The sequence below is a fragment of the Thalassophryne amazonica genome, chromosome 14 (genome assembly GCF_902500255.1).
Source record: "Thalassophryne amazonica chromosome 14, fThaAma1.1, whole genome shotgun sequence".
Taxonomy (NCBI): domain Eukaryota; kingdom Metazoa; phylum Chordata; class Actinopteri; order Batrachoidiformes; family Batrachoididae; genus Thalassophryne; species Thalassophryne amazonica.
This window is the reverse complement of record NC_047116.1, coordinates 46,072,749-46,086,080: the sequence shown is the minus strand read 5'-3', so window position 1 is coordinate 46,086,080 and position 13,332 is coordinate 46,072,749. Positions and strand designations below refer to the sequence as shown.

Genomic DNA, 13,332 nt, shown 5'->3' with positions numbered 1-13,332 from the left:
GCACTAATAAAACCGTGACATCTGTCTACCTTTAAAAAAAAAAAAGGGGGGCTACACAGTTTTTCTTAGCAAAAGCGACTACTCCCAGCCTGTAAATGCATCATAATTAATATTTCACAATTTGTGAGATGTAATTTATGGTACTCACAGAGAATTTATCAGGCAGCATAGACCACACCTGCTGTTTTAATGTGCAAAATGTTGTATCTTTCAGTGAAATAAATAGGGCAGCGCAGTCTCATTTGAGCCGGATTTGACCACTTTCGGGGACAGACGCTCCCGTTGCGCAATATATACACAGCATAACTTGACACGGAAAAATTGTGTACTGTTTTCTTTTTGGCTGCAATCACCGAAACAGTCGCGAAAAGTGCAGTTTTTTCGGTTCCCAGTGGGGAAGGGAAGACAAGGTAAATGGGAGAGGTCGCATCAGTGTTAGCCTACACAGCTAACTAGAGTAGCTACGTTCTCTCGGCTGCACAACCGTCTCGACACATTTGAGCTTCGGGTCATAAACAAACTGAAACATATGTCCACTTTCTGCTGCATCGTCACTTTTTCTTTGCATTTTCACTTTTTTGAGTGTAATTTGCCAAAAAACATGTAATTTGTCCCCGTAAGTAGACAAATTACGTCATATGCGTCATATTTTTCCAATTTAGTGCCCGCCCTCAAACGAGACTGCGCTGTCCAATTATTGTCCGTGTTGCTAAAAAAAAAAAAATGGCCAGGCCAGATTTCCACATACGTTTTTGTTCCATCATACACACTTGTGTTTCAGTGTGTGTGGAGAATCATGGGGAAAGAGCCCATGTGTTAAGGGTTGACCCACACATCACTACTGCATAAGGTAGCTTTGTTTATTTTTGTATTAGTTGGAGAAATGCAGCAAACTTTTGAAAGTAAACTTTGAACTTTTTTTTTTTTTTAAGTAGTTCATTGACATTGTTATAAGTTTATAGCATTCTGCAGCATGGTGGCTTAGTGGTTAGCACTGCTGCCACACAACAAGAAAGTTAAGGGATCACTTCCCTCCTGGTTCTTTCTGTGTGATTTACATGTTCTCCTGCTTATGCATGGGTTAGGTGAATTGGAAACTTTTTAAAATTGACTGAGTGTAAATGAGTTTGTCTATATGTGACCCTGCGACAGACACGCATCCTGTCTGGGGTGTACCCCACCTCTCGCTTTGCGACTGCTGGGATAGGCTCCAGCTCCCATAATTAACGTAAGCCGGTACGTAGAAAATGTATGCTTGTATGCAGTGGTGGGCACAGTTCCACTAATCTGCTAACCGTTAATTAGCAAAGCTAACTTTTTGTTAGCAGATTAGCTTTTCAGCTAATTTTGAAAAAACACCAGTAGACCAAATCGCTTCCGCTAAATTTAGTTCCACTATCTTTCAGTCCACTAACATTTTTTTGCTGACATAGTGAGTAAAGCTTAACAGCCAAAACATTTGTAAACCCTAAAATCATAGATGTTAGTTCCTGTCTGTTATGTGTTTTGAAACAGTTAGATCACTGTGAGTTCAGCCCTCCCCCAGCAGAAGAGGGCAAGGCAGCTGCTGTTGCAAAAAAAAAGTATCATTTACTTTCCACATGCAACGACACAGACAGTGGGCAGGAGACATGAAACGCAAAGCACTTTTCACTCGTGGTTTCATTTATAAACCAAACTAATTCCAGATAGTTTATCAACATTAACAGCAACACTGCCATTCTTACAAAGTGAAAATATCGCACATATCTTTTAAAGTAATGGGTTAATTCTGAAGGTTTGAGCGTTAACTGATACACACGAGAAAAGGCTTTATGGGAAATGATTCTCCTTTCAATCACTTCTCCCCCTACCCCATCAAAATGTATAGAACACTGCCATCTACTGGATATGAGTGTGAATAGCGACCAACAATCACACGTTTGTCACAATTCACAAACAGAATTTTCAGTTTTGCAAATGCCTTTTTTACAAATGAAAAAAAAATTGACATAAGTACAAATACACATTTATTTGTAAAAACCAACACACGTTACAGTAACTTGTGTGCTGGTTTTTACAAATAAATAAACCAACCAACCAGTGGAAAGGAGACTCAGTCATTTCCCATAATGCCTTTTGGTGCGTGTGTCAGTTAACACTCAAACCTTCAGAGTTACCGCATTACTTTAAAAGATATTTTGTTATTTTCACTTTGTAAAAATGACAGAGATACCATTAATGTTGATAACCTGTCTGGAATTAGTTTTGTTTATAAGTGAAACCATGAGTGAAGTGCTTTGTGTTTCATGCCTCCTGCCCACTGTCTGTGTTGTCGTATGTGGAATGTAAATTACACTTTTTTTTGGCAGCAGCAGGCAGGGCGCATAAAGACAGAAGCTCTGGCTCTTTATTCGTTTGGGGTTTGTGATCACCTCATCAGTAGCTGACAGTGTACCACGTCAATACTAAAGGTTTGCAGTTAGCTGTAATGTCCGCTAAATTTTTTTAGCGGTTTATCGGTTTAGCTAACTAACTTTGTGGTTGGCTGTGCCCACCACTGTATGTATGTATGTATGTATGCATCCTGCATCATCTTAAGAAGGGGCAGTAATTATGATTTAAAAATGGAAAAAACATCAGGAGAGTGGAAATCTCTGTTCCAGTAATTCAACTTAACTCTGAAGGTTGTAACCTTTCACTTTTTCTCAATTCCAACATTACAAAGAATAGTAAATGCGAGGTCTGTATATAAAGTATAGGTCCTTTTTATTTTTTTCAAAAACTATATGGATTTCATTCATATATTTTTACGTCAGACATGCTTGAACCCTCGTGCGCATGCGTGAGTTTTTCCACGCCTGTCGGTGACGTCATTCGCCTGTGAGCACTCCTTGTGGGAGGAGTCCTCCAGCCCCTCGTCGGAATTCCTTTGTCTGAGAAGTTGCTGAGAGACTGGCGCTTTGTTTGATCAAAATTTTTTCTAAACCTGTGAGACACATCGAAGTGGACACTGTTCGAAAAATTAAGCTGGTTTTCGGTGAAAATTTTAACGGCTGATGAGAGATTTTGAGGTGATACTGTCGCTTTAAGGACTTCCCACGGAGCGAGACGTCGTGCAGCGCTCCCAGGCGCCGTCGTCAGCCTGTTTCAAGCTGAAAACCTCCACATTTCAGGCTCTATTGATCCAGGACATCGTGAGAGAACAGAGAAGTTTCAGAAGAAGTCAGTTTCAGCATTTTATCCGGATATTCCACTGTTAAAGGAGATTTTTTTAATGAAAGACGTGCAGGCGGATTGCAGCGTCGGCTCGTAGCCACCGCGACGCTCCGCCACAGGAAAAACACCGCCGTTGGAAGCCTTAAGGACAAGTTGGAACATGTCCAGCTGTTAAACAATTTCTCATATACTCACTCCACTGAAAGCCATCAAAAGCCGCCTGGATTTTACAAATGGTTATCAACACGGAGGTGTTTTTCCTGTGCCGCCGCACCACGCCGGCTGCGTCCCGACACGCGGACCCGTCCGCACGGACCCGTCCGCACGTCTTTCATTAAAAAAATCTCCTTTAACAGTGGAATATTTGGATAAAATGCTGAAACCGACTTCTTCTGAAACTTCTCTGTTCTCTCACGACGTCCTGGATCAATAGAGCCTGAAATGTGGAGGTTTTCAGCTTGAAACAGACTGACGACGGCGCCTGGGAGTGCTGCACGACGTCTCGCTGCGTGGGAAGTCCTTAAAGCGACAGTATCACCTCAGAATCTCTCATCAGCCGTTAAAATTTTCACCGAAAACCAGCTTAATTTTTCGAACCATGTCCACTTTGATGTGTCTCACAGGTTTAGAAAAAATTTTGATCAAACAAAGCGCCAGTCTCTCAGCAACTTCTCAGACAAAGGAATTCCGACGAGGGGCTGGACGACTCCTCCCACAAGGAGTGCTCACAGACGAATGACGTCACCGACAGGCGTGGAAAAACTCATGCATGCGCACGAGGGTTCAAGCATGTCTGACGTAAAAACATATGAATGAAATCCATATAGTTTTTGAAAAAAATAAAAAGCACCTATACTTTATGGACAGACCTCGTAATGACACTTCTCATCACTACTAATGCTGATGTTGATGACACACATCAGAGTGCAAAGCAGAGAGATAAAATGAGGTCCTCCTTCGGGGAAGAGGGCAGAATTTATCTCACAAAGTGACCTACTTTAAAAAATACAAAATACCTCAACCAGTTCTGTGAGGGATTTGACAAAGGTCCCTGAAGACTTTCTGCGGGTACTGTTTCTGCACCGTCATGCTGTGAGCCAGAACAGCAGGTGGGGTAAAGGTGGGCGTAGGCCTGAGGACATTGATTAGATTGTGAACTGATGACGTGTTAACAGACATTGATGTGCACAACCTATGATATTGTGATGATGACCAACTGCTGTTAACACATGCTGCTCGCTAGTAACTGCCCTGATCATAGGGGGTTTGACAGGGTTCCAGTTTAACACACTATATTGTGTCAGTGTGACTGATGTTTGGTACTGAATGAGGAAACTGTCTGTAAAATTGACAAGAGTCCAGAGGAATCAACTGACCGTTCTTCGATGACCAGCAGTCTTGTAGTATGAGATGAACGGCTGTGAATGCAATCAAACATGTTTTGACAGAGTGCCACATGTACTAAATTGGCACATTTCAACATTCTTGTCCTGCATAAAAGGGTGTGTATCAACAAGTGCTGTTTTTTACCCATAGGATACTTTACATTTTTTGCACAATTTATAGAACATTCTCAACTGCAAAAATGCAAAATCAAGTATATTTATTGAATTTCAAGTCTAAATTACACTTGATATAAGACAATAACTTTAAAAGTAAAATGTCAGTAGCAAAGCAGGGAGAGATGGACAATGTGTAGGTTAGGTGGTACTTGAGGACCAGAGTCAGAACCATGTGCTCTCGAATATTTACTGTCTGATTTTCAGATTAACAGTCACGTAGCATGCAGAGTAAATCTGCTCAGTTAACAGGACTGTCAAAACAATCTTTTGATTCATGATGAAAAAAATGAGGCTTATGCTCCAGCATGCAAATTAAAAGGCATCTTTTCCATTCATATCCATCCATTAACTTTTCAAACATAACGTTGCTTCATGAGGCCGCTTCTGCTGCAGACGCCAAAGCACAAAACAACACACAACTACAGAAGACCCCTCTCCACGACCAGTGCCTCTCTGCTGCCCACTTCCCTGAAGCAAACCATTGTTCCATCATGTTTCAAAGCCGCTACCATCATACCTGTGCCGAAGAAATCCGCTCCATCCTGTTTTAATGACTACTGCCCTGTGGCATTAACACCCATAGTGAAATGCTTTGAACGGCTTGTCATGGCACACATCAAATCCACTCTCCCCCCCACCCTGGACCCCTTTCAGTTTGCATACCGAGCCAAATGATCTACAAAGGATGCAGTCTACTCTGCCCTCCACCCAGCCCTCACCAACCCGGACAAAAAAGACTCATATGTGAGAGTACTGTTCACAGACTTCAGTTCTGCATTCAACACCATAATACCGCAACAACTCATCTGCAAACTCGACAAACTAGGACTCAGCACCTCCCTCTGCAACTGGCTTCTGGACTTTCTTAGTCAGAGGCCTCAAGTAGTACATGTTGGCAACAACATCTCAAGCAGCATCACACTGAGCACAGGGGCTCCCCAAGGCTGCGTGCTCAGCATCCTGCTCTTCACTGTGCTGACACATGACTGCACAACAACCTACAGCAACAATCACATAGTGAAGTTTGCTGACGATACAACCCTGGTGGGTCTCATCACCAAGGGTGACGAGACTCAATATAGGGAGGAGGTCAACCTTCTGACCACGTGCTGCAGAAACAACAACCTCCTGTTGAACGTCAACAAGACCAAGGAGATTGCTGTAGACTTCCGGAGAGGTCACACCCAACACCTGCCTCGGACCATCGACGGGGCTGCGGTGGAGAGAGTGAGCCACACCTAATTCATGGGGGTGCACATCAGTGAAGACCTCTCCTGGACCACCAACACTGCATCACTGGTGAAGAAAGCCCATCTACTTCCTAAGAAAACTCAAGCGGGCAGGTCCTCCCACTCATCATTCTACAGAGGCACATTCTACCGAGGCACCAGTGAGAGCATCCCCACCAGCTGTGTCACTGTGTGGGGCGGGACCTGTACTGACTACAACAGGAAAGCCCTGCAGCATGTAGTGAACACAGCTGGAAGGATCACTGGTGCCACTCCCCTCCCTGAAAGACATTTACACCACCAAAAACAGTTTTGTACCAGCAGCCATCAGTGCTCTTAACAAGTAACAGAAACGTAAACGTAAATATAACTTATGTATTTATTTTTTGTATAGTTTCTTTTACCTTGTTTTTATGAACAGTACATTTGTATTTATTTATTTATTTAGTTAGTTTTTTTTATCCTTTGGCTTGGTATGACATGTTTTTAGACTTTTTATCTATGGATGTTTTAACTTTTTTAGCTTTTATTTTATCTTGGAACCGTCCAAGTTGTTCTTTTAGCTTTTTAGCACTGTTCTCGCTTTGTCTTGTTCTGTGTTGCTCTGTGTGTTTACCAAACGAGATGACTCACTCACTGTAAACCAATTTTACCCAATGGTATAATAATAAATTGAATCTTGAATCTTGACACCACCTGCCTCACCCGCAGGGCAATCACAACTGTCAGTGATGCAAGCCACCCGGCTCACAATTTGTTCAACCTCCTGCCCTCTGGGAAGAGGTAGTGCACACTGCGTTCCCGCACCACCAGACTCGCCAACAGCTTTACACATTGACTATCTTGCACTATTATGCCACTTCGATACTTTGTTTAAAAACAGGAAAATACTTCTGCTGCTATTACCTGACTGTACTTGCATTACTATGCCACTTGCACACTTAGGTCAAACAGAAATACATACCTCAGCTGCTACTATTTGCCTTGACTGTCTCTGTACTATTTAAATTTTCACTGTCACTTATCACAGTGAACAGTGTGCTCTTAGTTCTTCATTGCAAAAATCTTTTTGTGTCTTCATTTGTGTCTTCATCACCTTCTCTTACTCATTATTGTTTACTTGAATGCTAGATATGTTATTGACTACCTTACTGTCAGGAATATTTCACTGTGGGAGGGTGGGAAACGTAATTTCGATTGTTTTGTATGTCTGGTACATGTGAATTGACAATAAAGCTGACTTTGACTTTGACTTTAATCTGGGAAGTTTAAACACACATTGGTATTCACATTATTTTATGAACTTGCTGCAGCGTTTCAGGTAGTGATGTGCAGATCGATACTAAAATATCGATACCTCCGATACGATATCTTTATGCTCTAAAATCAATTTGGTCCTATTAGATTTGAGCTGGATTATAATTTAATGATGCTGGCTGTCACAGCTGCAAGCAGTAATTATAAAAAAAAGCACAAAATGATACAGGAAAAAAAAATGCAGTGGTATCAGAACTATCAGCATGAAAAAAAAAATCCACTTTAAAAACCAAAGTAGCACAACACTTCAGGCCAACAGTCGGTTTTCTCTATCTGGATCCAGAACAAACTGCATTTGTTATCACTTCTGCAATGTGCACAAACTGGCCACTTCATTAGATATGACTGTTCAACTGAACATTGGTGATGTGCGGATCGATACTGAAATATCGATACTTCCAATACCCAATCATTATGCTCTAAAATCAATTCTCAAATCAAAATATCGATACTTTATCGATTCATTTGAGGTAATGTGTATCATTAACAGAAACACAGTGGAACGTAACTAAACTTTTGAGGGTTTGTCTAAATGACGTGGTTGGTGTCAATTATTGTGGCATTTATTTATTTAGTTAAATATTTTATTGGCAATTTCAATTTGTGTCATTCGGTATTATAAAACAGCAAGTGTTCGTATCCCCTAATTGTAGGCTATTTGGAGACATGACATACATAGTTGAATGTAAATAAGATAAATCATTCAGTGCAGAGTAGCCCTATCACTTGTTTTGCCCTGTGATCTTATATCATTTGAAGATGATTCCCCAAGAACAGCAACACTCACAACATGCCTGGGAGAGATGATTGGGAAGCATCTCCAACCTCTGTTCATAGTAGAAGACCAAAGTTTCCAAAATATAAACTCCCAGGAAGAAAAAACCTGACAGACTCATCTTGGAAAAATGTTTGATGAACGCAAAGACAAAGTAATTCTTTATGAAGCTATGATTTGAAATACACTACTTCTTTTAGATTTACCACACACATTAGGTGTATTTGCACAAAGTATCGGTATCAGATCGGTATCGCCGATACCAGCATGAATTTTACTCAGTATCGGAAAGGAAATTGGTGGTATCGAACATTACTAATTTCAGGCATTAAACTGGTGGCAGCCCTCTTTTTGTTGCTCACACGTGAAACACACACACACACACACACACACACACACACACACACACTGGGCGTTTATCAGAATCACTTGTCTATTGAGCAGGAATTGCCTTTATTTGCAAAATTATCACATTTGCATTCACATGGCACTGCTTCACTGAGGCTCACGGCACTAACACACACACACACACACACACACACACTCACATACAGTTTATTTAGTGCACATGCATCATGCTTGATACAAAACCCTCACAATAATCACAGTTCACCACGTCTACTCATCTGTTAAGCTCGGAGAAGCAGTTCTGTTTTCTCCTGTGTGGTTTGGTTATTTCATCAGTCCGTTCATAACGGCCCGATCCAGGTCTCCCTTCAGGGTGTGGGGCAGCTAATGAACTAACTCTACCAAAGCTAATAAACCAATAAACACAATGCACAGCTAACAAACAATGCACACCTGCACAGACTCATAAAAGCTGAATGCACATCAAGGCTGGTTGTGAAGGCTTGAGTATTCATTGACAAAGCAACTTGTGTGCGGAGGCAGATCCACTGATAAAGCTGTAGACAATTTGTTAGAATTTTCAGTTCAGTCCCTTGATCTTTGCAAGAATTTACTGCATTGTTTTCTGTCCAATTCTGGTGTTATTCTTTATGATATCTTTTGATATCATGAATGATGAGATCCTTTATGATTTGTCCCATAATGAGATCCATCAACATGTTGGAAATGCAACGTTGATCTGTGTTTATATGACTTCTCTTGTTTCCAGCTAACGAGGCGGTGCACAGTCAGTCAGACCAAAAAAGCTGAAAATAGTTTAAGGATCACCCAAGTTGCCAAAGCCAAGCCTACTTTGTGCAGATTAAAACGTTCAGTCATACAGTCCATCCCACCTGTTTTTCACCTGTTACTGATACAGAATCAGGCACGATTTTCTTCTTCCAGAGCTGCACCCCAGTCTTTCTTTTGCTCGGTCTTACTTTACAAAGTGCAGGGCCTCCGCTGCCACCACGGAGCCTTTGCTGCTGTCGAGGCTGGTGATGAGCTTGTAGCCCGCTCTCAGCGCTAGCATCACTGTCTCCAGTTTTAAGCAATCAAGGGTGCACAAGAAGGTGCTGTCCTCCTTGAGTACAAGCCTTGAGCCTGGTTCTGACTTAATGAAGTATCGGAACTGAATCACGTTGGACGACACCTCGAATTCTTCTGGAAAACCATCCAGACGGCTCTTGGAGATCTGTACCAGCCGCACTTTGACCTTTTCAATGAAGGTGGGATCGCTGCAGTACACCTTTAGGCCCTGAGACCTCTCGTGACTATCTGTCATCTCCAGGAATGCGGGCTCCCGCTGGGTTGCCCTCTGGCATTCCCAGTCGGCCACGGCTTCCACCAGATCACTCAAACGGTAAAAATCAGCCTCCCTTCGGAGAAGCCCCGCTTCCCGGAAGTCATCAGGCAGTTGGAGCTCTCCGGTTCGGAGGTAGTTGAGCACATGTCGAAACACTGGACCATCTCTGTCGATAAACGGATTGCCCATGGAATCAGTGTGCTGAACTGGCTTTTTGCCATTAGCCAGCTCTTCCAGAAAGGAACCCTGATGCTTGGAAAGCGTGACTCGGTGGGCGGTGTAGAGGAACCCGCCTACATTTAGGGTGATGGTGCCTGAAGAGGGTTTCTTGAAGCTCTTGCTGGGCTGCAGCAAGTCCGGGTTGATGTGTCTCAGTTCACTCTCCATCCTTCTGAGGTTCCATTCCATTATCCAGTCACCCTCTCCAGCTGCAAGCCAGCCTCCGACAAGCTGGTTTGTTAAAAATAAAAAATAAAGAGAGAGAGAGAGAGCGAGAGAGAGAGACAGAGAGAAATAATTAAACAAAAGAGTGTCGGCAGCTGTCATACGCTGAGACTGAATGTATTTGGGAGAGTGTGATGGTGGATTCTGTCTGGCAAAGGAGCTACAGACAACTGAGAGCTGAGCACAGCGCCTCTCCGTGCTCTCTCACTCTGTCTGTCTGTCTCTCTCTCTCTCTCTCTAGGAGTGGGTGGGTAGACGGCATCACATAGGAGGAAGAGGAGAGGGTGGGAATGAAGCACAAGTAACAGAATACTGTGGACTCCAGGAGCTTGAACTGCCGATCTCATTCTCGTTCCCTAATTATCTTTGATTTGTTTTTGTTTTTTAACACACAGAGCTGAGCTCCCCCTGTTTTGTATGTGTACGTGAGTGTATATGCGCACACACATGCACAGACAAACACGTGCGCCCTCCTCTCACCAGATGGAAGGAGCTGCTTCCACAATTTTCCTGGTGTGAAACGTCTCAGATCGTGAGATTCTACACAACAAAAACTCCTTTTTGCAGCCAAAGCCATCAGTTTACCACACAATGTCGCATGTGACTTGGAACCTGTTTGAAAATGAATATCTCTTGATTCTTGTTAAAAGTGGACGTCTACTGCTGTGCATTTTTCACCTATTTCACCTCTGGCTATGACGGGCAGATGTATTCTGTTCCCTTTGCTTATGTAAGTGTGGGCAACAGGGAGTACGTTTATGTAAACACTCTCTTAAGGTGACAAGTCGCCTGTCTTTGCAAATGTTTGTGTGTTCGTGCGCACACGCACAAGCGCACACAGCGATTTCTCATTTCCTGTGGAGGAAATGGACCAATTATAATCATTGGAGGTTTGGTCGTGAAGGAGAGGTTATTGAATTGGGGAGTGCTTTGGCGTCTTTTCTTCTCTAGGGGTTTGCAGTCAATTCGTCTGAATGCTTCATGCTTCTTTTTGCCTCACACTGCTGCGCCTCTTGAAGTGCAGATACATAAAAAAAATCACAGTGCTTTTGAAAATGTGACGAATATATACACAGAGGATTTGGGAATGCAGTGTTAAGCCCTGGTTCCACCGAATAATAACACCATGAATAATGAGCCACGTGTATGCACATTGCGCAAACATTTAAAAAATACTGCATGTGAGTGCAAGTGATTGCATCAGTGCACACAGCACAGCTCATCTGATCAATTATAATGAGATGTTAAATCTATCATAACTGTATGTAACTGATTTACCAAGCTATTACAATATAAACATTACAAATAATTACCTTTTAGACTGTTCCAAATACATTCTCCACCTCATGAGGTGCAGGAAAGCGAGACAAAAAAGCTCCAGTTGAAATGGTCTTCTATGATTCCAGAAGCAATCAGAGGGTTTTTCAAAGGGTGTTTTTTTTTTTTTTTTGGAGAGAGAGAGAGAGAGAGAGAGAGAGAGAGAGAGAGAGAGAGAGAGAGAGAGAAAATGATTAATCTGCTACAAAATAATTATTTTGTATGTGCAGCATCCAGGACACAAAGCATGGCATCCAACGAAACGAAGCGGGTAAGATTGTCATGACGAAATGTGCGAGAGTGTAGAACTAAAATAGCCTATCCTGTCCTCGTAGCCACCAGGTACTCGGATAATGGGCTTCTAACGGGCTCATAGTCACAACTAACATGCCTCTATAATCCTCGTTTGTCCTCATAGTACCCTGTACACAAACTGCCCAATGCTATTTTTACAAAATTTTGAAGTTCTTGAAATTAGTGCCATGCTCAGAGATGAGCCTCGTTAGCTGAATAATCTGCCTCTAAGAACCACTATTCTCCCACGTTTGTTGAATAACTCAACTCGTACCAAGAAAGCATGCTACATGGCTCATTATTCATTGTTCATTATTCAGTGGGATCAGGGCTTTATGTTCACAGATGATTAGAGGAAAAGTGGTGCAGGTGGTTTATACCCCTATTCCACAGAGCGCTGTTCCTTCTCGTTTCATCCCGAATAGCAAATTGTTGCGCGTTTTGAAGCATCACAGTAACTACTTGATCCATATTTTGTCAGTTTTGAACAAACTTGTTATACGTAGCAGAAGTTTTGAAATCGGAATGAAATTTTTGAGCTGTTGAAAAATTTCATCCTGATTCACCAAATTGGCATCCTTACATGGTCATGTTCATAGTCTTCACTAGGGCTGCCACAAACAATTATTTTGATAATCAATGCGATTACTTGACTAATGAGATCATATGTAAATTGCAGCTTGCAGCTGCTCTTCATTAGCTTCAAGTTTGAAGTGTTTAACCCTCTGGGGCCGACGCCGTCATATAGGACTGTTAAGAATAAACTTTACTAAATTATAAATAATTTTTTAATGATATGAGATAGAAATTTACTTCTTTTTTTTTTGCTGAAACGTTAACTCCGCTGACTTTTGAGCCAGCCATCGGCCATCTTTGTACTCCTCATAGAAGCTGTGTGATAATGTGCGCAATGTGAGTGTCCAATCGGAATTGGTTCACCTTCACATGGTTTTCCAAAATCCAATTGTAGGGCAGATTCACCTCACATGAAAAGCCAAAGATCGTTTTCAGGAGTGATATGTTACTAGTTGGCCTGTTTAAATAGCCCCCTGGGTGCTCCAATGAGTACATACTATTGGGCTCCAAATGTGCCCTGCACCATTATGCACAGCGATCAGTGAAAGCAGATGGAGAGCCTCTGATGACAATCTCACGTGCTCAAACAAAGAGTGTGTAACTATCAGGATTGCTCCACTAGTTTGCATGTGAATGTTACTGGATAACTCTGTTGCTTTTAGCATGAAGACAAAAAAATGCATAGACCATTTTGTATATATTGTTCAAAATGTGGATTTGTGTTTATTGTTTGAACCTTTTTGTTGTACAGTCTTTCACACAAGACCTCAAATTACCTTTTTTAAAGTGGCAAAACAGTTGTTTATTATAGTTTGCTGTGTGTTTTGAATAAATGTGTGTGGAAAATTATTTTCAGTTTTACTTTTTCCTTCCTTATTTTTTATTGTAAACTTATAAAACACAACAAAAGCATATATATTATGAAAG

At 41.9% G+C, this 13,332-nt stretch overlaps 1 protein-coding gene across 1 annotated transcript; it reads right to left on the bottom strand.

Moving 5' to 3' along the window:
- Positions 1–8,510: 8,510 nt before the first annotated feature.
- On the bottom strand, positions 8,511–10,480 carry kctd4 (potassium channel tetramerization domain containing 4). Its single transcript, XM_034186670.1, has one exon. The coding sequence runs from the start codon at positions 10,318–10,320 to the stop codon at positions 9,406–9,408; it is 915 nt and encodes a 304-aa protein (XP_034042561.1). The 5' UTR covers positions 10,321–10,480; the 3' UTR covers positions 8,511–9,405.
- Between the last annotated feature and the right edge of the window lie 2,852 nt (positions 10,481–13,332).